The sequence below is a fragment of the Sordaria macrospora genome, chromosome 1, assembly GCF_033870435.1.
Source record: "Sordaria macrospora chromosome 1, complete sequence".
Lineage (NCBI taxonomy): Eukaryota > Fungi > Ascomycota > Sordariomycetes > Sordariales > Sordariaceae > Sordaria > Sordaria macrospora.
This window is the reverse complement of record NC_089371.1, coordinates 3,464,180-3,489,417: the sequence shown is the minus strand read 5'-3', so window position 1 is coordinate 3,489,417 and position 25,238 is coordinate 3,464,180. Positions and strand designations below refer to the sequence as shown.

The 25,238-nt window shown below is 52.9% G+C and overlaps 9 protein-coding genes across 9 annotated transcripts; 4 read left to right on the top strand and 5 right to left on the bottom strand.

Annotated features, from left to right (window-relative positions):
* Positions 1-1,811: 1,811 nt before the first annotated feature.
* On the top strand, positions 1,812-2,594 carry SMAC4_04283 (uncharacterized protein; the record flags this gene model as incomplete). The annotated part of the gene is made up of 1 exon (XM_003350931.1): positions 1,812-2,594. The coding sequence occupies one exon, from the start codon at positions 1,812-1,814 to the stop codon at positions 2,592-2,594; it is 783 nt and encodes a 260-aa protein (XP_003350979.1).
* A 6-nt stretch (positions 2,595-2,600) lies between these two features.
* SMAC4_04284 (uncharacterized protein) lies at positions 2,601-4,009 on the bottom strand. Its single transcript, XM_024655640.2, has 3 exons — positions 3,697-4,009; positions 2,966-3,628; positions 2,601-2,877 (listed from the first exon to the last, which is right to left on the bottom strand). Exons 1-3 carry the CDS (start codon positions 3,734-3,736, stop codon positions 2,621-2,623), a joined length of 960 nt encoding a protein of 319 aa, XP_024510916.1. The 5' UTR covers positions 3,737-4,009; the 3' UTR covers positions 2,601-2,620.
* Positions 4,010-4,466: 457 nt separating this feature from the next.
* On the top strand, positions 4,467-5,932 carry SMAC4_04285 (uncharacterized protein). The gene is made up of 4 exons (XM_003350933.3): positions 4,467-4,657; positions 4,869-4,914; positions 5,102-5,385; positions 5,499-5,932. The coding sequence occupies exons 1-4, from the start codon at positions 4,567-4,569 to the stop codon at positions 5,651-5,653; spliced, it is 576 nt and encodes a 191-aa protein (XP_003350981.2). The 5' UTR covers positions 4,467-4,566; the 3' UTR covers positions 5,654-5,932.
* A 174-nt stretch (positions 5,933-6,106) lies between these two features.
* SMAC4_04286 (uncharacterized protein) lies at positions 6,107-7,982 on the bottom strand (the record flags this gene model as incomplete). Its single annotated transcript, XM_024655641.2, has 2 exons — positions 6,107-7,468; positions 7,583-7,982. 2 exons carry the CDS (start codon positions 7,980-7,982, stop codon positions 6,288-6,290), a joined length of 1,581 nt encoding a protein of 526 aa, XP_024510917.1. The 3' UTR covers positions 6,107-6,287.
* A 2,167-nt stretch (positions 7,983-10,149) lies between these two features.
* Positions 10,150-12,260, bottom strand: SMAC4_04287 (uncharacterized protein). Its single transcript, XM_003350935.2, has 3 exons — positions 11,601-12,260; positions 11,100-11,533; positions 10,150-11,039 (listed from the first exon to the last, which is right to left on the bottom strand). Exons 1-3 carry the CDS (start codon positions 12,158-12,160, stop codon positions 10,750-10,752), a joined length of 1,284 nt encoding a protein of 427 aa, XP_003350983.1. The 5' UTR covers positions 12,161-12,260; the 3' UTR covers positions 10,150-10,749.
* Positions 12,261-13,424: 1,164 nt separating this feature from the next.
* On the bottom strand, positions 13,425-14,456 carry SMAC4_04288 (uncharacterized protein; the record flags this gene model as incomplete). The annotated part of the gene is made up of 1 exon (XM_003350936.1): positions 13,425-14,456. One exon carries the CDS (start codon positions 14,454-14,456, stop codon positions 13,425-13,427), a length of 1,032 nt encoding a protein of 343 aa, XP_003350984.1.
* Positions 14,457-18,030: 3,574 nt separating this feature from the next.
* On the bottom strand, positions 18,031-20,076 carry SMAC4_04289 (uncharacterized protein). The gene is made up of 2 exons (XM_003350937.2): positions 19,697-20,076; positions 18,031-19,638 (listed from the first exon to the last, which is right to left on the bottom strand). The coding sequence occupies exons 1-2, from the start codon at positions 19,891-19,893 to the stop codon at positions 18,249-18,251; spliced, it is 1,587 nt and encodes a 528-aa protein (XP_003350985.1). The 5' UTR covers positions 19,894-20,076; the 3' UTR covers positions 18,031-18,248.
* Positions 20,077-20,193: 117 nt separating this feature from the next.
* SMAC4_04290 (uncharacterized protein) lies at positions 20,194-23,359 on the top strand (the record flags this gene model as incomplete). The annotated part of the gene is made up of 1 exon (XM_003350938.2): positions 20,194-23,359. The coding sequence occupies exon 1, from the start codon at positions 20,342-20,344 to the stop codon at positions 23,357-23,359; it is 3,018 nt and encodes a 1,005-aa protein (XP_003350986.1). The 5' UTR covers positions 20,194-20,341.
* Positions 23,360-23,661: 302 nt separating this feature from the next.
* On the top strand, positions 23,662-25,224 carry SMAC4_04291 (uncharacterized protein; the record flags this gene model as incomplete). Its single annotated transcript, XM_003350939.2, has 1 exon — positions 23,662-25,224. Exon 1 carries the CDS (start codon positions 23,824-23,826, stop codon positions 25,222-25,224), a length of 1,401 nt encoding a protein of 466 aa, XP_003350987.1. The 5' UTR covers positions 23,662-23,823.
* Between the last annotated feature and the right edge of the window lie 14 nt (positions 25,225-25,238).

Here is a 25,238-nt window from a genome sequence, read left to right as displayed (position 1 = left end):
CCTTCCAAATTACTCATACAATCTTGGTCAGGAACGCACTCCATTGGAAAACATTGCTTTCGTGACACAATCATGACCGAAATTTGCTTGTGTGAGCTTCAATCCTCCAGTGTCACAAAGAGTTGAACAGTAAGGAAATACAACATTACATATTAGCTATCTGAAATTGCAAGGACAGGGATTGATTCTGCCGAGAGACATCTCCATCGTAGTTGCGTCGTAAATGAAAGGTACTTCCTTCAGAGGCCACACGTCTGGCTCACTGGCCTGGATGGCGCTCGCCGTCCTTTCCTGTCTTCGGGGTTAGGACATGTTCACCCGAGTACAGCTCTCCAAACTCTTTCATTTGCTCACCAGGACTCTACCCGCCGTATTTCACCATCGCTAAAGCCTTTCAGGCGTCTTTTCTTGTTAATCTCGACCTGCCATATGGATTTCCGATACCATGACCGAGACGAGTACCCACACGAATCACGTCGAACATCGGACCATGCTCGTCATCGACACGAAGGGAGAAGCGATCATTACCACCACACGTCTGCTAGGATGCGAAGCAAAGAAGGCCATCGCCATCAAGACGAATTCGATGTGCCCGCTAGCCAACCTGGAAAGACAGATTATGTCCAGTCATGGCTGCAGCGGTCACAAGCAACTCGCGCCCGTCCCCCAGAACCGATTGCAGAGGACAGACCTGAAAAGATCTCGCCGCGAGTGCACATGGTCAAGCAGGCTAGTCAAAAGAAAAAGAGAACACGGTCAGAGTCGCCTGAGCCAGCGCACCCAAGAGAAGCCCATAGCCCAGTTGCTCTTCGCTTTGAAAAGAGATCTCGACACAAAACGAGACCTGACAAATACGAATACAAGCCAGAGGTAGACCGAAACAAGAGATGGACGAAGACTAAAGAACATTGCCGCGAGGACAGCAATCGGTCTTTAGAAGGTGTTCAAATACCCAAGCAGGGTGAATATCAACATGTGGTGGGTGACTGTATGATCGTTAGTTATGTTGATATACTGATATTGTTCAGTCACAGCAACGGTCAAACAATCATGTCCATCGAGCCGACCACAGCCCTCCCCATCATCAAAGCTCCAAAGCGAGGGAGATCAAAACTTTACCGAGACACCTTGACCATAACCCAAGAGCTGTGGAGCCGAGATTAAGAAGCCGAAAACAACAGGCGGAGGATAAGGAACTGGAGGAGTTGTCTGCATTCTTCACACGGAGGGCCGACAGTGGAAGAGCCGAAGCTGAAAAAATACGCCACCGGACTCGTCGAGAACCGCGCCATGAGATTGCGGCCAGACACGTTCCTTCTGTTGCCCGCCAGCAACAAATACATAATTCCCCTACCACTTCACTCCAGCCTAGTAGAAGCATCGCCTCCACCAGACAGCCTTCGCACGCGTCTTTCCACCAGCCAGGCTCTAGTATTTCATCACGACGTGATGATCGAAGAGATATCCTACCGACCCATCCGAGCAGCAGATCCACGACGTACTTCACATGGTCAATAAGTGACAGAGATCCAAACCCTAGGGCGCCAGCATCCGACTATTCCACATCGGAGAGACCACAGAGAAACTTGCAGAGTTCTGCTAGGAAGGATGTCCTCCTAGAGCGGAAAATGCAGAGCCCTAATGTGGTTTTGGAGGATTTAAAAATCAGACCAACTTCGAGAGTAGAGCATCATCCACGGAAACGAATAGTATACAAGGATGCTCAGGTCCAAACATCTTTTGATGCAGAAACTGCTCAAAATCGCCAACACGCAAAAAGGCCAATACCCCAGTATAGAGATTCTGCAGTTATGACAGCGGATGACAACCGAAACCTCAAACAACGTGTGTCCATGCTGGCCGAAGAATCAATGACGTCGGCGGATATGAACAAAAGGCCTGTGGATGAGCAGCGGCAGCCTCTTCCCAATACTACAGCAGCAAGGTCAATGGGTCCACCACCGCGGCCACATTCCCAGCCTCCACCACAAGCCTGGGCTACTTGCAATGCGGAGGATAGGCTCATCTCTCAACCATTTGTAGTAGCGAATAACTTGCTTATCCAAGAAAGCTGGCAAACATACCAGGAGCCTTCTGCTCGGCAAGCGGTCGGCCGTTATACGCAACTCCTCCCTCCTTCCAGAATTCAGGCTGCGATGCCTTCTCACCGGCTAACCCCCTTGCGGCCTGCTGCTGATAATATTCCTGGATTTCCTGGATGCCTTTCAACCCAGCCTTTGCACGCTCCTACACAGGAACCGTCTCGTGAGAGCATGGAAGATTACATCAACAGGATCGAGCAAGAAGCCTTGCAAAATCCCACCAACAATGAAAAAATGGATGAATTACAGCCTTGTAATCCTGACCTGACTGAAAGTGTGGAGCAGCAGCAGCTCGGCCTTGGTTCATATCCCGATGGCAATGATATGCTTCTTCCGGACACCGCGTGGTACGGTCAGCACCCACTTCCAACCCACACCGCACATATCCAGGTCCAGGACCCTGAATATTTCGAACTAGACCATTACGAGCAGGGTATAGGGGATCAAGATGCCCGGCTACCGAGGATGTGGAATGATCCGAGCGGGTTCTGAGATGTGGCCCGTCCCTGTAGAAGCCATCATTCCGGCTTCTGATTCTTCCACTTCGCCTTGATGCTTTCAATGTCCATTCCACACTTTGCGGCCTTGTCAACTACGGCCCGAGCCTTTCCAACCACAGGAGCATCAATCATCTTTCCATCCAAGGTCCAAGCACCTCGACCCTCTGCAGAGGCCTTGTCATCGCCAATAAGGACACGAACATACCACTCAACCTCGGCCTCTCCTGGGGCGAACAATCTCTGGGCCACTTCTACCTGGCTAGGATGGATACATTCTGTTGTTATGCCAAAGTGTTAGTGAGGAATACCCATTACATAAGTACAGTCGCCATGAGGAAAGGGACTTCAGAATGGGTAACTCACGTTTTCCATTAAAGCCCATTTCTTTGCCATTCTGAGACTCCTCTTCTAGCCGCTTTACACCCTCTGGGCCCTTGTACGAGGTACAGACAAGATCAATGGCACTTGGGAGATCATATGCTCTGGCTGCAGTCACAATGGCACTTCTGGCGTACAGGAACTCGGCCAAACTTGGTGTTCGCGTAATGGAGAGGTCCAAGGCAAAGTCCTCAGCAGCAAAAATTAGGCCACTCAGATACGGCGACGCAGCACAGATGGAGCGCAGATCCATCACCGCTCTGGCTGACTCGATCAGGGCAATCAACTTGAGAGGGTGTGCCGTGGGATCTGAAGCATGCCGCTGGGGTGCTGCGTGACGGATGACATCGGTGACGAAGGACAAGTCGCTAGCACTGTTGACCTTTGGGATAACAATGGCGTCGAGGTTCGGAGCGCTTGCGAGAGTGGTTAGATCATCAAGCGCATAGGGGGTCGAAACAGCATTGATGCGTACAGCAAGCTCTCCAATGGAAGCCGGCTTGTTCGAAAGTGAAGACAGGTGGTCGCGCAGTTGTGTGCGAGCGGTCTGCTTGTTTGCAGGAGTCACTGAGTCCTCAAGATCATATGTGATATTGTCACTAGCCAAGGAGAGTGACTTGGTCATAAACTTCTGGGAAGACGCGGGAACTAGACCGTCTGAGTTAGTGACCGTATGTGACAGAGTCTTTTTGCTTTCTTTCTTAGATAGACCACACCGTATAGCAACGCCCTACGGAGGACGGAAGAAGTAGCCATGATATCTAGTTCAAGTTAACGGGTGGACTCTGTCGTATGCCTGGATGTTGTTGCGAGCGGAACTGCCCGACTTGGTGATTCTTGAGTTGTGCCGGCTCAACCAGGTTTTCCAATGTAGAATACTTTCAAAAAAGTTAATGCGTGAAATAATCGAGCCGACGATATCTCAATTAGTGACCACAGCCCGTTTACTCATGAAAAGGGGAGAATGTCAACAGAAGGGGGAGTTGAGCTCAATGGTAGTCAAATTGTGGCATGTGACGTAGCACCGGCGCGGAGCTGTAGCTTCGGGCCGCTGTCGGCTGGGGCGCTATATCCACTAAACTTAACCGGCCTCCGTACTTCCCGATGCAGCTTGGAGGCTATTCGCGGAGAGCCTCATCGGCATCCATAGAAGTAGCTTGGAAGGCTCATGAACAGCTATATGGAAGAAGACATCATATTCTTCAGTGTTCGAGTCCAGGAAGCTTTGTCCTTGTACGCAAGAACAGTACGGCATCAGTCCTGTCGTAGTGGAAACGCGGCAACGATAGTGCATTAACAGACAAGTCAGGGGTCCGGGTAAAAGGTACATCCCTGTTACAGTAATTTTGCAGACAAAGCCGGGTGTCCAGTACTTCGTAGCGCTACCAACTGTAGTTGGTTCTGTTACTGCACCCTAGCTCCTGTTTGATACGGTCTGTCAGCGTGGAGCTTAGGTGTTCTGACCTCCATGCGCAGTTACGCATCGTGTGAACGGCTTTATCGATCTCTCTCCAAACAACCTCACGACGACAAACACTGTGACGAACGACCTTCGAACCCGAACCAGGTCACCTCCTTATCTACCGATGATGGAAGCAACGCCGACCCCCGGCTCTTTGAGCTGGCGCTTGAGCTCACATCCCATTACGCTCCTGACGTTCCTCGCCTTCCGATCTTGTAGGTGCACTCGGTTCCTCTCCCTAGCTCCTTTTGTCGACAGCTCGAGGTCTGTGTCGAGAAGCAACCCGCCGTTACGGTCAGGATTGATAGGAAGATTTGGTCTACGGGGGAACGACGAATGGAAGAATACAAAGAGAAGACGGAGGACGGAGTACACGATATCTGCTTGCAAGAGACGATTGCTAACAACCTCGATCGCGAACAACAGCTAGTCTTCTCGTCTACCTCTTTGGCCTCTTATTTACCGACAATCTGTAAGAGCAACCCCGTCTGCCCGCTTAAACGCCCATCGCGTCTGATCTTCAACTTGCCCCCCTTGCCCATCCACACAATCACAGACGAAGGAGGAGCGCGAACCCAAGAGTCCCTGAAGTGCCACGACCATCGACTATGAGAACATACAAACGAAACGGGTAGCTAACCACGGTCCATCTACAACAGCGTCATGATCTTCATCATCACCATCCTCCTCCTCGCCGGCGACTTTTACTACCTCAAGAACATTGCCGGCCGCCGACTCGTGGGCCTGCGCTGGTGGAACGAGGTCGACCCTAACTCGGGCGACTCGCACTGGGTATTTGAGAGCAGCGAGCCGGGGACCAAGATCATCAACGCGACCGATAGCCGCTTCTTTTGGCTGGCCATCTATGCGCAGCCGCTGCTGTGGGTGGTGCTGGCTATTGTGGCGCTGTTTAGCTTGAAGTTCATTTGGCTGCCTCTTGTTGGTATGTTCCTCTCTCTTCCTCACATCTAACTGGCGTACTAGGGCTGTTGTTGCTGCGGGTTTTATGTTTCTATGGGCATCATGCTGATCAGTTGTTGATGGGGGGTGATATAGCTATTGCGTTGGTTCTGACCATTACCAACTCGCTTGCGTTCTCGAGGTGCGACAAGTTCAGCCAGGCTTCCAACATTGCTGGAACTGCGTTCAGCTCGGGCAACATTGCTGGTAATATCGCGAGCAACATGGTTGGGAGGTTCTTCTCGAGGTAGAGAGTAACCGGAAAGAGTGATGCGGGAGTCAGGAGCGGGGTTTAGGTTGAGCGAGTTTTCAAAAAAGAACTATTCACACCAGGAACATGTAGAAGATTCGCACTTTGGGGATGTTTAATGGCCATTTATCGTTATCTCCGGGTTTCATGTGCATTACAGGTTAGGCTTCGGGAATGGCGTCAGCGAAGGGAACTCAGGCACATCAGTCTGCCGTTGATGATCTTCTAGTTTCAGTGCCAGCAAGATTGTCGTCTGAACAAGACACAAAATACTTATTTCGAAATCTGGGATCTTGTGTTCAGAACGCATGTTGCCCGTCCATTGTCTTGTTTTACGGAGATCGTTAAGAAAAAAAACCAGTTCGTGCTCTGATGATACGATACGGTATGTTTTCTCAGTTTCCTTGTTGCATTCCCATTCTTCGAGTCACTCCTGGGCATCTTAACACTCGAGTTACCGATCAAAGATTTTGATCATTCGTCAGCATCAGGTATTTAGCATCACCCATCATTGATCTGGATATATGCAACTTCTCAAGATAAACAATGAAGAATAAAACCGTCAAAGATTCGTCATATCAACCCCCTCCTCGAGCCGCCATTTCTCTCCATCTTTTCCCTTCCAAGGCGTTCGTTCATAGGTTCCTAGACCCCCGCTGCCCTCCTACATGCTGTTCAATCGCCGCATCAAGCTGACGTTCCTCCTCCTCCAATGTCCTGATCTGCTCCTCCGTCATCCCCTCCTCAATCAAGTGAGCATACGGCGTCAACGAGCTCCTGCCCTGCTGCTGCTGGCTGATCAGACTACCCCGGTTGCTTTCAGTGCCTGCTCCCCCATGTGTGAGCGATGGTGCGCCGCCAGCACCGCTGTGCAAAGTAGTCGGCGACCCTCCTCCTCCACCGGACTGATGATCAGAGTACATGGTATACGACTTTCCAGATTGATGATCGTGCTGTTGCATGTGGTGGGACGGGGTGTTCGAAACCGGGCTACCTCCATCCCCGTCTAATCTTGAATCTACTCCAGGCAGAACAGCATGAGGGGCAATGCCGGAACCAGTGCTAGGAATAACGACACTACCGCTATTCCTGCTGCTGGTACCAGCGCCGATACCTCCCATTCCTATGAGGTGTTGTTGGTGGTTTCCATCATCAGAGTAAGGCGAGTTAGGCGAGCTCGTCACATCGTGGATCACGCCCGCGTTAGCTTCCTTCTCGGACATGAGCTCGTCGCCACCGTTTCGACCGACGCCGCTGGCGAAACCTCCGTAAGGCACGCCGCGGTTGGCACCCCCGCCGAGAGCGTTTTGCTTCTGGCGTCGGCGAAGGCAGAAGAAAACGATGCCGCCGATGAGGGCGAGGCCGATGAGACCGCAGGCTATGGCGATTCCGACGATGGCACCAATGGTGAGACCTTTCTTGTCGCTGTTGGAGCTGGTGGACGTTGCGGTGGCGCTGATTTCGCCGCTGGTGTTGGTAGAGGTGGCTAAGGCCGGCCCTGAATCGGTAGAAGATGCCTTAGTTGGTTTGCTTGTCCCAGTTGTTCCTGTCGGGTCTTTCTTGTCCTGTTCTTCAGCCAAGGCCGGTCCCTGATTTCCCTCCTGGAGCAAAGTATCATTGTATGCTGCCGTTAGTGCGGCCGATTGACTGCCATCGGTTGAAAATACTTTGAAAAGGCGACTGTAACTCCTGCCGTTCCTCCCGTTCCGCGTCCAAGCAGCTTCAAAATACAAATAATTACCATACGGGGATTTTTCAACAAGTTGATACATAAAATCGATTGATAATGTGCCTCCTGCTGCAGACGTTCGAGTGACTGTTCATGCATCCCCTTGGATCAGCATCAATATCCAATTTCCACCTTGCCCAGTTCACACGTAATGATAGACTGGATCTTGGAGACTCCTGCAGTGGGTTTTGTATGACTTACCTGTAAGACCGAGAGAGTCACGCGGAATATTTGACGACAAGGGGTTACCTCCGGTTCGAGCAGACCCATCAGGCGTTTCATCCTTCACACCAGGGCTACTCGCCAGCGGCATCGACATCGTCTTAATTTCGTCTTTTGTCGCTTTCGGGGTGTGATATAGAGTGATGACGTTGAGTTCGGCGTTGTCCGTAATGTTCCATTGGAATTCGATGCCATCTGCCGGAGGTGCAATTACCGCGGGTTTTCCAGGTAGGTTTGTAGTTCTGGGGTCGATGAAGCCTCGATATGGATTAAACGTAAACACACCCCTAGCTGCACCAGCTTGAGGATCTTGTGAAGCAGCGGGCCTCGCCAACGAGAGTGCGGCTAGCAGCCAGCTCTTGACCGCACTTATTCGCATGATATACCGACTTCTTCTTCTCCAGGACTTTCCTTCCTGATCGGTTCCGAGTCTCAGAGCCTCTCGTGGGAATTGTCGCTTCTTCAGGAAAGGCGCCTCGTAGTTATCGATGTACGCATCACTATTTGTCGTTTCCGTCTTCGTTGATGCCGGCCCCGGTTAGAGACAGAAATATTGACACCGTCAAGAGAACAGCCAGCAGCTGAAAAGATGCCAGATGGAAAGAAAGAAAGAAGTGAGAGAAAGTGGACAACCCACGCAGAACCGCGCACGAAGGAAAGGATGCGAAGGCGTGCGTAAGTAAGACAGAAGGACGGGGTTTGTGGAGCAGCAGCAAGAGCGAACGAGGCCCGGGAGTAAGCACCAATACCAACTTGGGATAGGAGCAACTATCCGTATAGGAGGATTGGATGGATTGGATGTATGTACAACAGTACAACACCTCCCATCCACAGACAAATAATGTGTGGGACAGGGCCACAGGGGGGCAAGCAAAGCAAAGGATAGGCAGGATAGGATGATATGATAGGAAAACGAGAACTCCCAAGAGGAAACACCACCAGGCCAGGCCACAAACGCGGCGGGGGGCCAACGAAAAGTCGGGATGGATTGGGCTGGGCTGGGACGGGCTGTTGCTTAGTGTAGCCTGTTGGTGCAGTGGCTTGGATTGTACATCAAGCACACCCCGACACTCGCAAGGGGTTGAGGAGGAGGGGAAGGAAGAAAACTAAGGAAAGTCATCAAAATGATAAAAATGGTGGGATGGAAGGCCACTCAGCTGAATCAATGGGGACAACAAGTGTCAGATCGATTCACCCAATGCCAGTCTTCCGTGGGATATGAGAAGGATTCAGAGATCCTCTCTCGAGAGTACCGTTTGCCCTCTTTCCCCTTGTCTTCTCTTTCTCGGTCACTTGAGCCAGTTACCTACCCGTTTAGCTTTCGCTCTTATCCCCCTTGTGCCACTGTGCCTGCCATGTTTGTTTCGGTCTGCTTCATGAGAAGAGGTCTCAATTTTCGGTACACTGCATCAACACTCGGGCGACGAGCGTGAAATGTGTGTGCCACTTGCCCGACAGATGATGACCTTTGGCAAGAGGCACTGCCAGGATTGCGCTTTCGTTTCTTCCTCCTCTCCTTCCTTTCTTTACCATACCTAGGGTATGTATGTGGGCGCAGCAGCCTGGTAGTTTCCTTTCTCTCTCTTTCGTCGTTCCCCAATCTCACATAAAAATCGTAAGGTAGGTAGGTATCACTCACATATCCATAACCCATGAAACGCTGTTTCCTAGTGATCGACAACATTCCCCCACCAGTGCTTAGCTGGATTGGGAATTCATTGCGACTTTAGCCTTGGTGGGCTGTTAGAGTCGACGAACGGTCTTCAGCTATCGAATATAACCGACACTCACTCATTCTGTTTGACAGGATCAAGCAGTCTTACACAAACACCGGCTATCTCCTCGGTTTGTGATAGCCGACACAGCAGAGAGAGAGAAGCACACACACATCCAGCACCCGATTTAGTATCCTTTCCCGCCGTTCAGTTCGGCTGTGCCCCTCCATTCGCAAAGTAGCAAGTAGCACGTCGAGTCGCAACCGCAACCTTAACCTCAACCGCCGCAGGAGGACTGTTGGCGCCAAGAGAGAAAGCGATTCGTTGTCCGACTCCGTTTCGATGACATAGACTGCGAACTGCGTGTCTAGTTCTTATTACTTACTTCAGTGTTTTCCACAACAGAGAGATGGATTGATTAATCGATTGATTAACTAGTATGACATACCTATCCGTACCACAGTCGAAGATGTACCTACGGAAAGTTGAGAGAGGAAGCAAAAGCAGATGTGAACAGGACAGAGCAGAAGAGACTGTTCCGAGTACTGAACGCGCCGTAGGCCAGGCAGACGAGAACCGGCTGTGAAGATCCTTACACTGTAGTAAAACGGCTATGTACTAGCATCCGAGGCCAGTGCAAAAGGGATGGCTTGAAGCACCGTGAAGGAGGCTTGTGAGCACTGTCAACTGCACCAAGGAGTGCGGCTGACTGGTCACCGTCGGGGTTCGAGTTTATGTTTAAGAGTGGAGGTGGGGTGTTGTGGTTTTGCTGATCCTATTCATTTCATGTCGTGGACACGCAGTGTGGGCTTCACCATCACCATTTTGTGATCATTGCCTTCATAACTGCCATCGGCTTTATTGATTAGCTGGCTACTACAAACCAACACGTGGAACTTATGAAATTTGCAGCCAAGATACTGCACCTTCCCGCCGCTTCCTCCATCCGTGAAAGGGAAGATAACACAGCCGCTGAGCAGGTGGTTGTGTGACGGAAGAGACAGGACGGGATCATGACTGAGCCCATGTTCACCAAGTCGACGCCGCCTCGTTACACATGCAGTGACCGAGTAGGCCAAACTCCTGCAGAACGATAACTGAGATGTCGCGGGTGTGAACCCATGATAACAAACTATTAAACCTCCTCCACCCAAGCGCCGGGCGCTAATGTTGACGACGCTTGCTTGCTCGTAACCGCTGCCGCTGCTTCCACGATACATAATACATACCTGAAGTGCCCGCTAGGACCGGAGCTACAGATTCCAGAGTGCCAGACTACCTATGCTCTCTCTTCCTTTTGCAGGCTCTCCGGCCATGAATCGTATGTGAAGCCTGAACTCTTTGTGTGTTGGATGGTAAGCATACTCTTTTCTTCGTCTTCCAGAACTCGCGTAAGCATATTCATAGTACCAGTCTTGAAGAAGAAAATCATCAGCGCCTCTTCGACTGCTCCTGCTCCCTGAGCAACTTCTCCCGCATAGCCGCTCTGGCATTGCGACTACCGCCCAGCTTGGGACCCTTGAGGATCTCGGCGTCCTGGTTCCTGGCCGAAGGCCTGGCGGTGGCGTTGACAGCCGGTCTTCTGCGCCGGTGTCTCTGCGACATGGCGTCCATGAAGTCGCGCCGGAACTCTTCGGCAATGCGATCGTCGGCGGCCATCTCGTCGTCGTCCATGTTGGTGGCATATTCGGGCTGGTCGGAGGGCACGTCGTAAACGTCCACTATAGCCGCAGTTAGCATTCGCAGTTGATTAACAGATGATAGCAAAGGCATAAACTCACGTCTGTTCTCGCGTAGAAACTCCTCCACTTGCTGATCCCGCTTCAGGGCGTCGCTATCCCTGCGATTCCTCGACCGCCACGGCTTTCCGTCAGGGCCAAGGCGGACCTTCTTGCGACGCCCATCCGCATCCTCTTCCTCCTCCAGGATCTGGCCTTCGAGCCGGCGTCTCGCGCGTTCCGTCTCCGCAATATTGCGAGCGCGCGCTTCCTCGCCGAGATCGATCTCCATCAGCTTGCCATGGAGAGCTCGCTGAGACTCGACCTTTCCGCCGCCCATGCTCAGCGTCGGATCGGCCGCAAGGAGATTCGTCATGCCAGTCGTCGTCGCATTACTGCTGCTGCTGCCGCCGCCGTTCTGTCCTCCTTCTTGCTGTGCCCGGTGTTCTGCGGCGAGCCGCTTTCGTCTAGCCAGCTCGGATTCTATGTATTCCTCCCTTGCTTGATCAGCCGCTGCCTTCGGAAAAGGACGTAGTTTCCCAACAATGTAATGGTAGTACTCACATGTGTTTGTTGACTAGCTCGCCGACCATACCGGTCTGCGGCGCAAAGCGCTCGGCGACTCCTCCGAGAATCGCAGCCTTTTGCACTTCTCCTCCTCCATTTCCGGCGCCGTCGTGTAGAACCATCGCTTGCTCGGCATTCTGCGGTGTCGGGCTGGACTCGTCACCAGCTCGGAAGGCGACGCCGCCTAGTCTGTGTTTCTTCGCGTTCCGAAGCCGTAGCACTTCCGCTACGGACAGACCGCCGCCTTCTTTAACATCTTCATCGCGTTTCGCTGCTGCTGTTATCGTTGTAGTCGTCGTCGTGGCAACTGTCCCAGAAACTGCCGGCTCGGTTGATGAAGTAGCAGCCTGGCCTGTGGCTGTCGAATCGTTGCTGGTATTGATGGTCGCCGATGAATCTGTCTGCACTGTTGGCTCCGCGTCCGTCTCATCGGCTCGCTGACGGAAGGCTCTCTTCTTCTTGCCGGCACGGAAGAAAACTGGAGGTGGTGCAGCAGCGGCGGGTTCTGCTGTTGGCGCGGTGGTCGATTCTGGTGGGGGCGCAGAGGTGTCGTCCATAGTGAAATTGGTATTTCGCGTAATTCTAATGTCGTTCGCAAAGGGGAAAACGCGAATGCCGGGTTTGAAATCGGTATGACGTGATGTTGTTGGATGGATAAAGAAGAATTAACTTCCCTTGACATTTCCTTTGCGGTGGCGAAGGCGCTGTATGTAATGGAATTGCCAAGTCGGGAGCTTACCGGTACACAACCCTAACCCTTCAGAGGAATGCACACAAGTCCAAGCCCACAAACATCGTCACTGAAAGACGAGAACAGAATCGACACTGCGTGTTGTCTACCTCAACTTTGATTTGGCATTGTGTATGATTATCTGCAGATAGCCGACCAAATCATAGCCATTCAAATACTTCTCGGCCAAAGACAAAATACGCCGTGGACATTGACCAACAGCCAAGAATGAAGACTATGACGGATCGTCATGCATGAACGGGACCTGTGCAGTGACAGCGCGAATCCTGTCAGTCCAGGCCCGAGCCGGCCCTCCGGTGTCATGTGGACCTCTTCCGCTGCTCCGGGGGCTTTTGAAGGTTGTGGTCCAAGCCGGCCTGGCTGTTCGACTGCGATCAGGGCCATATGCATCTGTTTCAAGATCTTTACTCGAGTTATGCCTCATTATGCGTAAGAGCTGTGTTCTAGAAAGTATCCAAGGTATGATTATGACGAACGAAACAGTGACGATGACCTGGGTACGAGTGCCGTATACGCAAGCGTATTTCCCCTGCATTTGATTCCACGCGTTGAACGTACATTACTTATACCAATATGACACTAGTTCATTGATCAATATGGTCTCAAGTTTCGAAAAGAAGAGAAAGAATAGAATATTCCCACGCCTTAAGATCAACTATCCGGCGCACGAGCAAAAGAGGTATCAAACATCAAACCAAAGCTGGACCGCCAACCGCCCCAAACCCCCGATTCCACATAATGTACAACATAGAAAAAACATAAAAAGTAACATGACATAGCATCTTCCTTCCCATGGCCGTTTCGCCGTTTTCCATGCATCCATCCATCTGTCGTCACCTTCTCTTGAAAAGCCCTTGTGGGTAATGGTTTTGAAAAGAGTGACATGAAGTATAACGACTAGCCCTGAGTATGACAGGCCCAAGGGACACTGTTCGTTTGCGAATGAGGCTGATCTTGGAACTGGCCCATATAGTGGCTGAGGAGGTCTATCGTAGCTCGACACCTTTCCTGATTTGAGGTGTCCTCATGATAACACCCAGAATCGTCATAAACGTACTTCACCAAGCGCATCATATCCACGCAGTAGCCGGAGCCGCAGCTGAGGCAGCCACCGGGGTGACAGGCTCGATAGGCTCGACGTCATAGAAAGTGACGAAGAACCCCTTGATCTCCTTCAGGTAATCATCGGCGCTGAACCTGCACAGTCCCATAGCCGCCATCTCCTGCTCCTCCACCGCAAACTCGTTCAGCTTTTCCTTCACACCATACTCCTCGGCGATCTCGGTCACCTGGGCCAATTCCTGTCCGAATGGGTGGTGAGACTGCGAGAACTCTGCCCTGTGGCTGCGAGCTGGCGACTCGACGATCTCGGCTTGTCGTTGGGACCTTTGCCTCGGCGGTGAAGCGGGCGAAGCTGTAGCAGAGGGAACCGAGTATTGGCTGACGGTGGGAGGGACCGAGATTTGAGGCCGCTTCTTTTGGTAGGATGAAGGAGATGCCGGGGTGCTGACTGATGACACCGAGGTGCTCCTTGATCGCGACTGGGAGAAATTGAAGCTTGCTTTCGTCGAAATTGTGCGCTGCGACTGTACCGAGCTCCTTCCTGCGACTGACTGCTCACGTACTCGCGAATCGTAGGACTTCTTGGTGTGGGAAGGCGCGCGCGAGGGGACGAAAGGGGCCTCGGTCAACGGTGATGGCTTGTGAGTGGCAACTGGAGATGTCGTCGAGTTCTCAGTTGTGAAGTAGCATGAGAGGTGATTCGGCTCTGGAGACAGGCAGCGATCCGGGGCCTGGTCGATATCCGGGCTGGTGGGAGGAGATGAAGCTTGAGTATTTGCGCTGTCGGACAGGTCGTCGTCGGACTTGAGGAATGATGACTTGGTTGAAGTAGCAGACTGGGGGTAAAGATCTGGCGCATTGTATGCCAGCACGTTGGTGGTGTGGATGAGCTTGACAGGGGCCGAGATCTTATGGCGCAAGTTGGCCATCGACACTTTCTGGAGGTTGCTTCTTGGCTGGATCGGGTGGTCGGGCTCGGACGACTGGGAAAATTGCTTGATCCGCCGGGTCGTGAACGCTCGTGAGATAGATGAAGCCATCTCGAAAACTGGTTCAATTCACGGACTTGAAGGAATAAGAGGCAGTGCTGAGATCCAGGTGAATATCGTGTCCTTCAGAGGATTTCTGTCGAGGCCTTCTGAAAAAGGGAAGGCGTAAGGCCAACCCAAAAAACGGTCGGGTGGTTATTAGTGAAGGACGGATAACTCCAGGGTAGCTTGTCCAACAAGTGGTGGGCGAAGGTGTGACGTTTGCCTCTCTGGGGTGTCTCGGCTCGAGCTCAGATGACTGGTTTGAACCGCGGTGAAGGGTACCGGTGATCGAAAAGTGAAGCCGATTGCAACGATGCCTGATCGATGCAGAAATGAATATGAGACTGAATGTTCCAAAACCCAACGTTGGTAGCTGCTGCGACCTGATGGTGTTTAAAAGCTCGGATGAACAACAGATGTGATGTCAACCAGGGATAAAGATCGGTATTTGCTATAAGAAAGGCGGAAACGGAATCAATCCGGGAGTACGGGTCGTTGTATGTGCGTGATTCAAAATGCTGCTATGTAGAGCATGTATTGTTCTGTACAGCCTAGGGTACGTCGTAGATCCAAGTCCTTGTCCTTTATGGTCTTTGTAGATATTCCGTGTCGTTGGAAACTCGAGTTCTTTATGCGTCGAACTCGTCCGTTTGTCAGTGGCACGTAGTGCGGCCCGATGTATGGGCAGTCCTGTTGGAAGTAGGGAGTGTCTTCCTAAACAGGATATACTGTTGCTGTTGGGAAAGGAAGGCGTGATGGTACGAAACTGCAAACCAAATGAGGGAAATGAATGTGGTGGGATAGAATCCGCTTCTCGAGTCCGAACAAGGACACCTGATCTAAGATGAGGCTCTCACTCTCGAAAGGATATCCCGTCAACGAAGGAGCGTGATGAGGACACAAGTTCTCTCAAAGGAAGGAAGTTGCGTGGAGAGAAAGGGCAGAAAAGGGAAGGGACGAAGAGAAAAGCAAGGAGCGGACAAACGTCTTCCCAAAATGGCTCGTCAATAAAAGGATTGCAACGCCTGAACTGGCGGGACGGGGAAAAAGGCCAGGAAAAGAACAAACTGCGGGGGCCAGACGCCGTCGATTGTAACGTCAGGTTACCTGGATCCGGCTGCCAGAGATGATGATTTCTTGGAAGTATCTCCTACCTGTGTATAAGCCGTTTTTGAGCACGGTTCTTCATGTCACTCTTACGTGAAGATACGCATTGAAACATGCCGTTCCTGCGTGGTGGTACTTACATCTCTACCTTACAGACAGGTGCGCTACCACGACGGGCGTCGCAGTGATCGGCCAGGAATGTTGGAGGATTCGTTCGTCTCTCTTTCTTGTTCGAAAATGCAGTCTCGATGCCGGCAAAAAGGCACAAAAGGATGCTGATTGAGCGGATTGGTTGCCCCCATGTGGCCTCTAAAGAGTCCAAGAGGCCCCAGAGAGACCCATCCAGCGACAAGGTGTCCATCCAGGAACCATGCTCGTGTCTTGGCCAGTGGGTCAACAAACTTTATTTGCGGTCTCTTGTTGGCCATTTGGTCAGAGCTCCCTGCAACCCACCAATGGGAATCCGGAAGGTCGCTTCAACCACCCGTGCCACCCTGGAGTGCCGCCGGCCGACCCCTTTTTTTGGACGTCGGAAGATGGTAGGTTTTTAGAGTTTTCAACGAGAATCGGAGCCAGAGGCAGCACTAGGAAACTTCCAGAGCGAATGGGAACGTTCGCAAGCACACTATGCACAGATGATGGACGCTCACGTTGACGGGATTTAGACAGCTTTGTTGCAGTACCCGTGTGCTTCACCGAAAAGTTGTCTCTGTCGCTTCGCGGTAGATTGCTCCATCCCGGCCGGGCTTGCTGGTTGGACCCATCAACAAGGTTTCTGTCCGTCATCCTCACCCATCTCCACGAGACCAAGCTAGCCCCCGCTCAGAAAGGACCATTTACCCTAGATCGAAATTTTAATTCGACCCTAACGTTATGCATTTGTTGGGGGAGTCCTTTCATATTATTGAAGAGCGACGATGATTGTTTGAAACCACATCAGATCTAATGGTTTCTTGTTCATTCAATGTCATCTGTGATTTGATCAGTGTGTGAGGCAACAGCGAGGGTTGCATAGAACCAACCTTCCTCTTGTGCACTGCCGCATGTTTCAAACACTCATGCCGTGTCTACTGACCACCTCCCCTCGCTCCCGTCAGAAGACGAGTTCCGTCCATCCACCCATCAGTCAACGGACTCGGAGCAAGTCCAGCGGTCGTTCATCCCCGAAAGAGCAAAAACGGGAAATCGTCAACGCCCCGCGGACATTGCGGATGGCCCACCAAGGACCCCAGGTCCATGCAACACTAGGAACGCCCCACGCGCTTCCGTCCACTCAGCGATGGCGAGGGATCCAGTGGAAACTTCAAGGCGATGCCTGTTCCTTGCATTTGAAACGACGCTAAAGATGATGGACAGGGTCTTGATTGGAGTCTTGTTTCTCTCCGCATTGGAATACTTTTGCTTCGAGAACGGCCTTCGTTTTGCCTTTTGAGGTTGTCCAGACAGTAAAGTTCTTGGTGATGGTTAGTGTAGAAAGGGCATTTTATGTTCGGCTGCTGCTTCTTGGGGTTTTTAAAGGACCTCAAATGTAGGTAGCTTATACGTTTGCATAGACAGCCTACCCTTGTCCTCGTCGGTGAACTGTGGATTCATCATCTTCGACAACGACCATCGTCAAACGGACTGTCGACAGATATGAAAACATGCCCTCTATTCCGCAAGCATATTTCTTCTTTGGTAAATCGGGTCGGATCGAGAGACATGAGCAGCTGGCTAGCTGTGCAGATAATGTCCACAGCATAATGCAAGATACCTCCCGGTTTTGTGTCACATACGGCGCACTCAGCTTGTGCCGAGCTGAAGTGACTTATGCTACACGTATGGCCTACGGTCTTTGAAAAGCGAGAACGCAAAAGTACTGAACAGGTCTTCCTATCGTGGGAAAAAAATCGCTTGAAAAGATGTTGCCGGAAACAGCATGATATCCGGGCAGCATATGTTCCCTGCGACGCTTGTTCAAGGAATGACGAGCCATGATTGAATACCGGAAAGACCAACGCGGGAGAAGTGCCTTTACCGACCCGGTAGCCCCGGCCGGTTGGATCAGATAGGAATCCAACGGTGGAACCAACAGCTGGGGGTTGTTGGAAGTCGGCCAAATAGCGTTGGCTACCTTATATACCCGTTTACGGATGTGGGAGAAGTACCGACTGAGACTCAGGTTGATATGGCGGAAATCGATGTTGGGGATCGGAAAGTGTTTGTCGGCCTCTTGTTGCTGCTGCTTGTTGGGACTCGAACTTCCAATGGTTCTCGACGGCCTAAGAAATCATCTCGTACACGGCGTTATTCTGCAAATTCCAAGGCATCCCTCGAGAAGGGCGGAACAACGGCGCCCGGGGTCAATGATCTAACCCCAGCACGTTGCTAAGAATAACATGCGGTTTGCAGTCACTATCGAGTTACTCAACATCTCCCTCCGTAACTCACAAGGCCATTATTTTAAACGGATTCTGAAGTCACACATGGCTGCAGCGTGAGTAGTTCCACGGACAGTTGTTATCATAGGAAGATTGAACTTTCTACCCTTCTTGTATATAGTAACCGGTACGCCACCAAGATCCCATAACCGCCAAAAGAAAAAGAAAAGTCAACAGACAGTGAGAAGGCAGCTGATGGTATGCGACAGACACCCTTTTTCATATCCCGTAACACCAGTTTTTCCAAACCTAAGCTACACATACATCCCGCACTTTACTCCTCATCCTCCTCCATCGAGTCCTGATCAGAACCGGACTCGTCATCCTCGTCATCATCATCCTCGCCGTCCTCGCTGCTGCTGTCCTCAACGTCGTTGACGCCAACAAGCTTGTCCTCAACTTCCTCCTCAGTGGTCTTGGTAGGCACCTTCTGAGCGAAGAACTTGCGGACACCAGCGTTGGTGGAGGTATCCCAGACGGAAACGGTTCCCTTGCTACCGGCAACCGCAAGTCTAAAGGCAACCTCGGGATCGGGACCGAATGTTGTCGAGAAGACCTTGCCGACGTCAAAGTCGCGGGACACCACGAGCGAAGGACCCTCAGCACTGATGTTCCACAGCTTGACGGTCTTGTCAGTAGATCCCGTAGCCATGTATCCGGGAATGACGGGGTTGAGATCGAACGAAGAGACAGACTCGTCGTGAGCCTGGAGCTTCCAGACAGACTTGCTAACCGCAGGATCCTTGGTGGCGTTACGGGCATCGAAGTAGTGGATGATACCGTTCTCGGTTGAGACGTAGAAGAAGTTCGGGTTATGAGGATCCCACCTGACGTTCTCGACGTCGCTCTCAACACCCACACGCATGGGCGCCTCATTGGGCGCGCGCATGTCAGCAATGGCGCAGGTGCGGTCGTAAGAACCGGACAACAGCACTGTCGACTCAACCGCGTGCCAGGCTAGCGAGCACACCTTGTCGGTATGGTAGCTGTAGGACTTGGCGCACTTAGTGGTGTGGAGATCCCACAACTTGACCGTCTTGTCGGCAGAGGCGGACGCTAGCAAGTTGCGATGCTTCCTGTTGGCAGCGAGGGCCAAGACAGCATCGACGTGGTACTCGTCGTTGGCCTTCTTGGACTTCTTCTTCTTCTTCTTCTTCTTCTCGTCCTCGGGGTTGCCGCCCTGACCCAGGATGGCGTTGGGGTACATGCAATCCACGGTGTCGAGATCCCAGATCTCAATATCGGGGTCGAACGTGCCGATGGCGACAAAGTTGCCAGTAGAATCCTTGTCGACGCTCGGCTTGCTGACGGGGATATCGAGCCATTCGAGGCATAGTGGTATCGCGGGAAGCATGATGTCGTGGTGAACGTAAAGGTTGTCGTTGGCGTCTTCGTAAACGTAGACCTCGAGATGGGCGAGTTCGTCTTCGATCTTGGCGGCCAGCAAGAGGTTGTCGGTGGCCAGAATCTGGAGATCTTCGCGTTCCTCGTCGTCCTCTTCCTCCTCCTTCAGCGTGATGTACGGATCCTCCTTGTTAGACTCGTAGTAGGCGAGCGACTTCACGTTGCCGAACATGCCCATTTGTTGCGCCTCGGCCGCGTTGTCATCGTCATCGTCGTAGTGCTCCAAGTCGTACTCCTTAAGGTCGTCGTCGATCTCGATCCTACAAGGTCCAGTTAGCGTTGCGCCTTAGATCGGGATAAATAGCCGCCGGCACATACTCGTCACGAGTGTCGACCTTCATGGCATCCTCATCCTCCTTCGCCTTGGCCTCGTCCAAGTCTTCCTGGGCATCGTCAAGCTGAAGCTTGGCCAGGGCAGCAATGCGCTCGAACTCCTCCTCGTCGAAGGTGTACTTCGTGGGGAAGGGCGCCGCAAAGCCTCGCGGCACCCAGGCGGTGGTCGTGATCATAGACATTGTCGCGACAGTAAGGGCGATATGTCGAGCACGGTTTGCGGGAGGAAAGCAGCAAAATTCTGCCGGTAAAAAAAGAACCAAGGTAAAAAGTGGTGCTGCGGGCCACAGGTCCAACTCTCCAGGTGCTGAGTGTTGCGACGGGGCGGCAGTAACAGGACGAGACAGCGAAAGTTACGGGCAAATTTTAGTTACGCGACCTGACCGATTTTGCCAGTGAAATTGGACTTTTTAGTGGGGCCGTATGGCGGGGCTTATCTTATCGTAGACACAGAGTCCACCGTTGCAGTGGTCCACGCCAAGCAAGGTGCTGCTGTCTGGACTCTGGTCGCTGTCCTGTTGTTAGCGAGGTACTCGGGAAGTTTTCCCATGTCAACAAACCATCGCAAACCGACTCTTCCACGCAACACTTTGGGCTGCTGGCATCCCGCACATCTACAACTCAGCTACGATGGGTCACGACGATGATGACGACCGGTCCTTTAAACGACGAAAGATCGATTTCAACCCACTTCGCTCCGATGACCGTTTCTCCGATCTCCCGTCGCGCGCGCCACACAAGGGCTCTAGGGGTACCAATGGCAACAATGGGTCCTTGAACTCCCGAGCTTCCACCCCTCGTGTCGGGTCCAAATATGGTGGCGGAGAGACACCTCGGCAGAACGAGTTTGACGGCCCCAAACCCGGCGTAAACGACGACGACGCAACCAATGCCCTCGACCGAGATTGGTACGGCGGTGACGATGACCTCGGCGGTCACACGTTTGGTGATGACAGCCACAACCCCTTCGGCGATGAAGGCGCTTGGGCGGCTCAGGAAAGGGAGGCGGCCCTGGCGGAAAAGAAGATCGGGCAGATGGCGCGCGGTATGAGCGCACGGCAGATACAGAAGCAAAAGGATGTCGACGCCTGGGAGACAAACCGAATGCTCACTTCAGGCGTCGCGCAAAGGAGGGATCTGGGGCAAGATTTCGAGGACGACCAGGAGGGTACCAGAGTGCATCTCCTAGTGCACGACCTACGACCTCCTTTCCTGGATGGACGAACCATCTTCACAAAGCAGTTGGACCCTGTCCCCGCCGTGCGCGATTCTCAGAGTGATATGGCTGTCTTCGCTCGAAAAGGAAGTAAGGTGGTCAGGGAAAGGAGGACGCAACGCGAGCGCCAAAGACAGGCGCAGGAGGCCACCAAGGTAGCGGGAACTGCTCTAGGCAACTTGATGGGAGTCAAGGAGGAAGATACCGACAGCGCCCTCCCTATCGCGGTGGAGGAGGTCGGCAAGAGCAAAAACATGAACAAGTTCAGTGAGCATATGAAGAAGGAAGAGGGTGCCAGCAATTTCAGCCAAACCAAGTCCTTGAGAGAGCAGCGCGAATTCCTTCCTGCTTTTGCTGTACGAGAAGACCTGCTGCGCGTCATCCGTGACAATCAGGTTGTCATTGTAATTGGAGAAACAGGCTCTGGTAAAACGACACAACTTACCCAGTTTCTCTACGAGGACGGTTACGGCAAGACGGGCATGATCGGTTGCACCCAGCCCAGGAGAGTCGCGGCTATGAGTGTAGCGAAGCGTGTTGCCGAGGAGATGGAGGTGAAGCTTGGCAGCACGGTAGGCTATGCCATCCGCTTCGAGGACTGTACCAGCAAGGATACGGTTATTAAGTACATGACGGATGGTGTTCTTCTACGCGAATCGCTGAATGAACCAGACCTGGACCGCTACTCCTGCGTTATCATGGACGAAGCCCACGAAAGAGCTTTAAATACGGATGTTTTGATGGGATTGTTCAAGAAAATCCTCCAAAGGCGCCGTGATTTGAAGCTAATTGTCACGTCTGCGACGATGAACGCGAAGAGATTTTCCGACTTCTATGGCGGCGCACCCGAGTTCACCATCCCCGGAAGAACCTTCCCCGTGGACATCATGTACCATCGGTCACCTGTGGAGGATTACGTGGACCAGGCTGTGCAGCAAGTTCTAGCGATTCATGTGGGAAAACCAGCAGGCGATATCCTCGTCTTCATGACCGGCCAGGAAGATATTGAGGTCACCTGCGAGCTCATCCGCGAGCGGCTAGATGCTCTCAACGATCCGCCGAAACTCAGTATTCTTCCCATTTACAGTCAAATGCCCGCAGACTTGCAGGCCAAGATATTCGACAGGGCCGCTCCGGGAGTCCGAAAGGTCATCGTGGCCACGAATATTGCGGAAACCAGTTTGACTGTGGATGGTATCATGTACGTGGTTGATGCAGGATATTCCAAGCTCAAGGTATACAACCCACGAATGGGTATGGATACCCTTCAGATTACGCCTATTTCACAAGCGAACGCCATGCAGCGTGCTGGTCGCGCCGGTCGCACTGGACCTGGTCAAGCATATCATCTGTTCACCGAGAAGGCCTTCAAAGATGAGATGTACATGCAGACCATCCCGGAGATTCAGAGAACGAACTTGAGCAATACCGTTCTGCTCCTCAAGTCGCTCGGTGTCAAAGACCTCCTTGATTTCGACTTTATGGATCCTCCACCTCAGGATACCATCAGCACATCGCTGTTCGATTTGTGGGCGTTGGGCGCACTAGACAACCTTGGAGAGCTCACCGACCTAGGGCGCAAGATGAACGCCTTCCCAATGGATCCGCCTCTTGCCAAACTGCTCATCACGTCGGAGGAATACGGATGCAGCGAGGAAATGGTCACCATTGTTTCGATGCTCTCCGTTCCCAACGTGTTTTACCGGCCAAAGGAACGACAAGAAGAGTCAGATGCGGCTCGCGAGAAGTTCTTTGTACCGGAATCGGACCACTTGACCTATCTGCACGTCTACACACAGTGGAAGGCCAACGGGTATAACGACGGTTGGTGCGTGCGACACTTTTTGCACTCCAAGTCGCTTCGTCGGGCCAAGGAAGTTCGCGAACAGCTTCTGGATATTATGAAGATGCAGAATATGAAGATGATGAGCTGCGGCACCGACTGGGATGTCATTCGCAAGTGCATTTGCTCTGGCTACTACCACCAGGCAGCAAAGGTCAAGGGCATCGGCGAGTACATCAACCTGAGGACGAGTGTCACCGTCCAACTGCACCCGACCAGTGCACTCTATGGACTGGGCTTCTTGCCAGACTATGTGGTGTACCACGAGCTTATCCTCACAAGTAAAGAGTACATGTCAACGGTCACCTCGGTGGACCCTCACTGGTTGGCGGATCTCGGTGGTGTGTTCTATTCGGTCAAGGAGAAAGGATATTCGGCACGGGAGAAGAGGATCACGGAGACGGAGTTCAACAGGAAAATGGAGATTGAGGCACAGATGGCAGCGGACAAGAAGCGACAAGAGGACCAGCTGCACGAGGAAGAAGAGCTTCAGCTTGTGAAGAAGGCGGCCCCATCGAAGGACAAGAAAGTGGTCAAGTCGGGTGCTGTGGTAAAACCGGCCAGAAAACGCGCTGGAAGGGGGTTCTAGTAGATCGTTTTGGATACTTAGGCCTTCGAGTTGGAGCCCGAGTCATTTCCTGGAGCAGTACGTAATGAATAGGCAAATGGACAGGAATGCCCTATAAAAAGGGGCCAACCCGCATGAGTAAACAAAAGGGAACCCCATAGCAACGGTAGCCGGGCTATTAGCCGAGTGGGGCATGTTCGGGTGTTCGACCCCCGGTCTCGGCCAGGATCGGCAACGATGACAGACCACGATTCAATCCAGTGACTGAACTTCTTATGACTGTACTTTCCCAGTTTGCATTGCAACTTTTCTTTTCCTGTGTAGATTGTTTACGTTACTTCACTTTCTGTGTTCATTAGCTTGGTTGCATTCGAATCCCCAAGATCCCAACTTGGACGTCACACGAGACACGACGACAACACCAAAGACAACAACTGCACTGCTAACAAGAGCGCCTGTCCAAACAAGGCACCAATTCATCAACAATGCAGAGCTTAAAGTCGGCGTCGGTGGCTAACGCCATCAGAAGCGCTACCCGCGTCTCCCAGCGCTCAGTATCGCGCACGACCCGCGCTCTCAACACTCTCCGTCCCCAGACCACCACTCGCAACAACGTCTCCCGCACCACAGCCGTCAACGCAACCCTTCTCTCGTCCAAGACCCAGCAAGCCCGTCATGGCTCCTCATCCGCCTCATCGGAGGCCCTCCAGAAGACCCCCCTCTACGACCTTCACCTCGCCCACGGCGCCCAGATGGTTCCCTTCGGCGGCTTCCACATGCCCGTCCAGTACAAGGGCCTGTCCGTGAGCGCCTCGCACGCCTTCACGCGCGAACACGCCTCCATTTTCGATGTCAGCCACATGGTGCAGCGCATCTTCTCCGGCCCTGGTGCCTGCGAGTTCCTCGAGCGCGTCACGCCCTCCGACTTGGCCTCGCTCGGCGTCCACCACAGCACCCTCTCGGTCCTCCTCAAGGCGGACGGGTCCGGTGGTATCGTCGACGACACCATCGTCACCAAGCTGGCCGAGGACAAGTTCTACGTCGTCACCAACGCCGGCTGCCGCGAGAAGGATAACGAGTACTTTGACCAGGAGCTGGCCAAGGCCAAGGAGTCCGGGTTGGAGGTTAGCCAGGAGCAGCTGGACGGCTGGGGCCTCGTAGCCCTGCAGGGACCCGAGGCGGAGGCCGTTTTGGCTGATGCGCTCGACGGCACCACCGATCTCAAGCAGCTGTACTTTGGCCAGTCGGTCTACGGCAAGGTCAAACTCGATGGCAAGACCAGCGCCCCGCTGCTCATTAGCCGCGGCGGCTATACTGGCGAGGACGGATTCGAGATCTCCATCCCGCCATCCGAGACCGTTGCCGTGACCGAGAAGCTGCTTAGCGTGGGCGGCGCCGAGCGGGTCCAGTTCGCCGGTCTCGGCGCGCGCGACTCCCTCCGTCTGGAAGCGGGGATGTGCCTGTACGGACACGACCTGGACGAGAGCGTGTCGCCCGTTGAGGCCGCGCTGAGCTGGATCATCCCGCCCAACCGCCGCAAGGCGGATGCCGGTTACTACGGCGCCGAGACCATCGCCGCCCAGCTGACGCCCAAGAGCAAGGGAGGAAAGGGCGTCACCCGTCGTCGTGTGGGCTTTATTGTCACCGGTGCTCCCGCCAGAGAAGGCGCGGAGATTGTGGCCAAGGGAGACCCGACCACGAAATTTGGCAGGATTACGAGCGGGTGCCCGAGCCCCACTCTGGGGAAGAACATTGCGATGGGGTACATCAAGGATGGCCAGCACAAGAGCGGGACCGAGGTGGAGGTTCTTGTGAGAGGAAAGGCCAGGCCGGCTGTGGTGACCAAGATGCCGTTTGTGCCCAGCAAATATTACAAGTCTGCTTAAAGTGCTTGAGGACG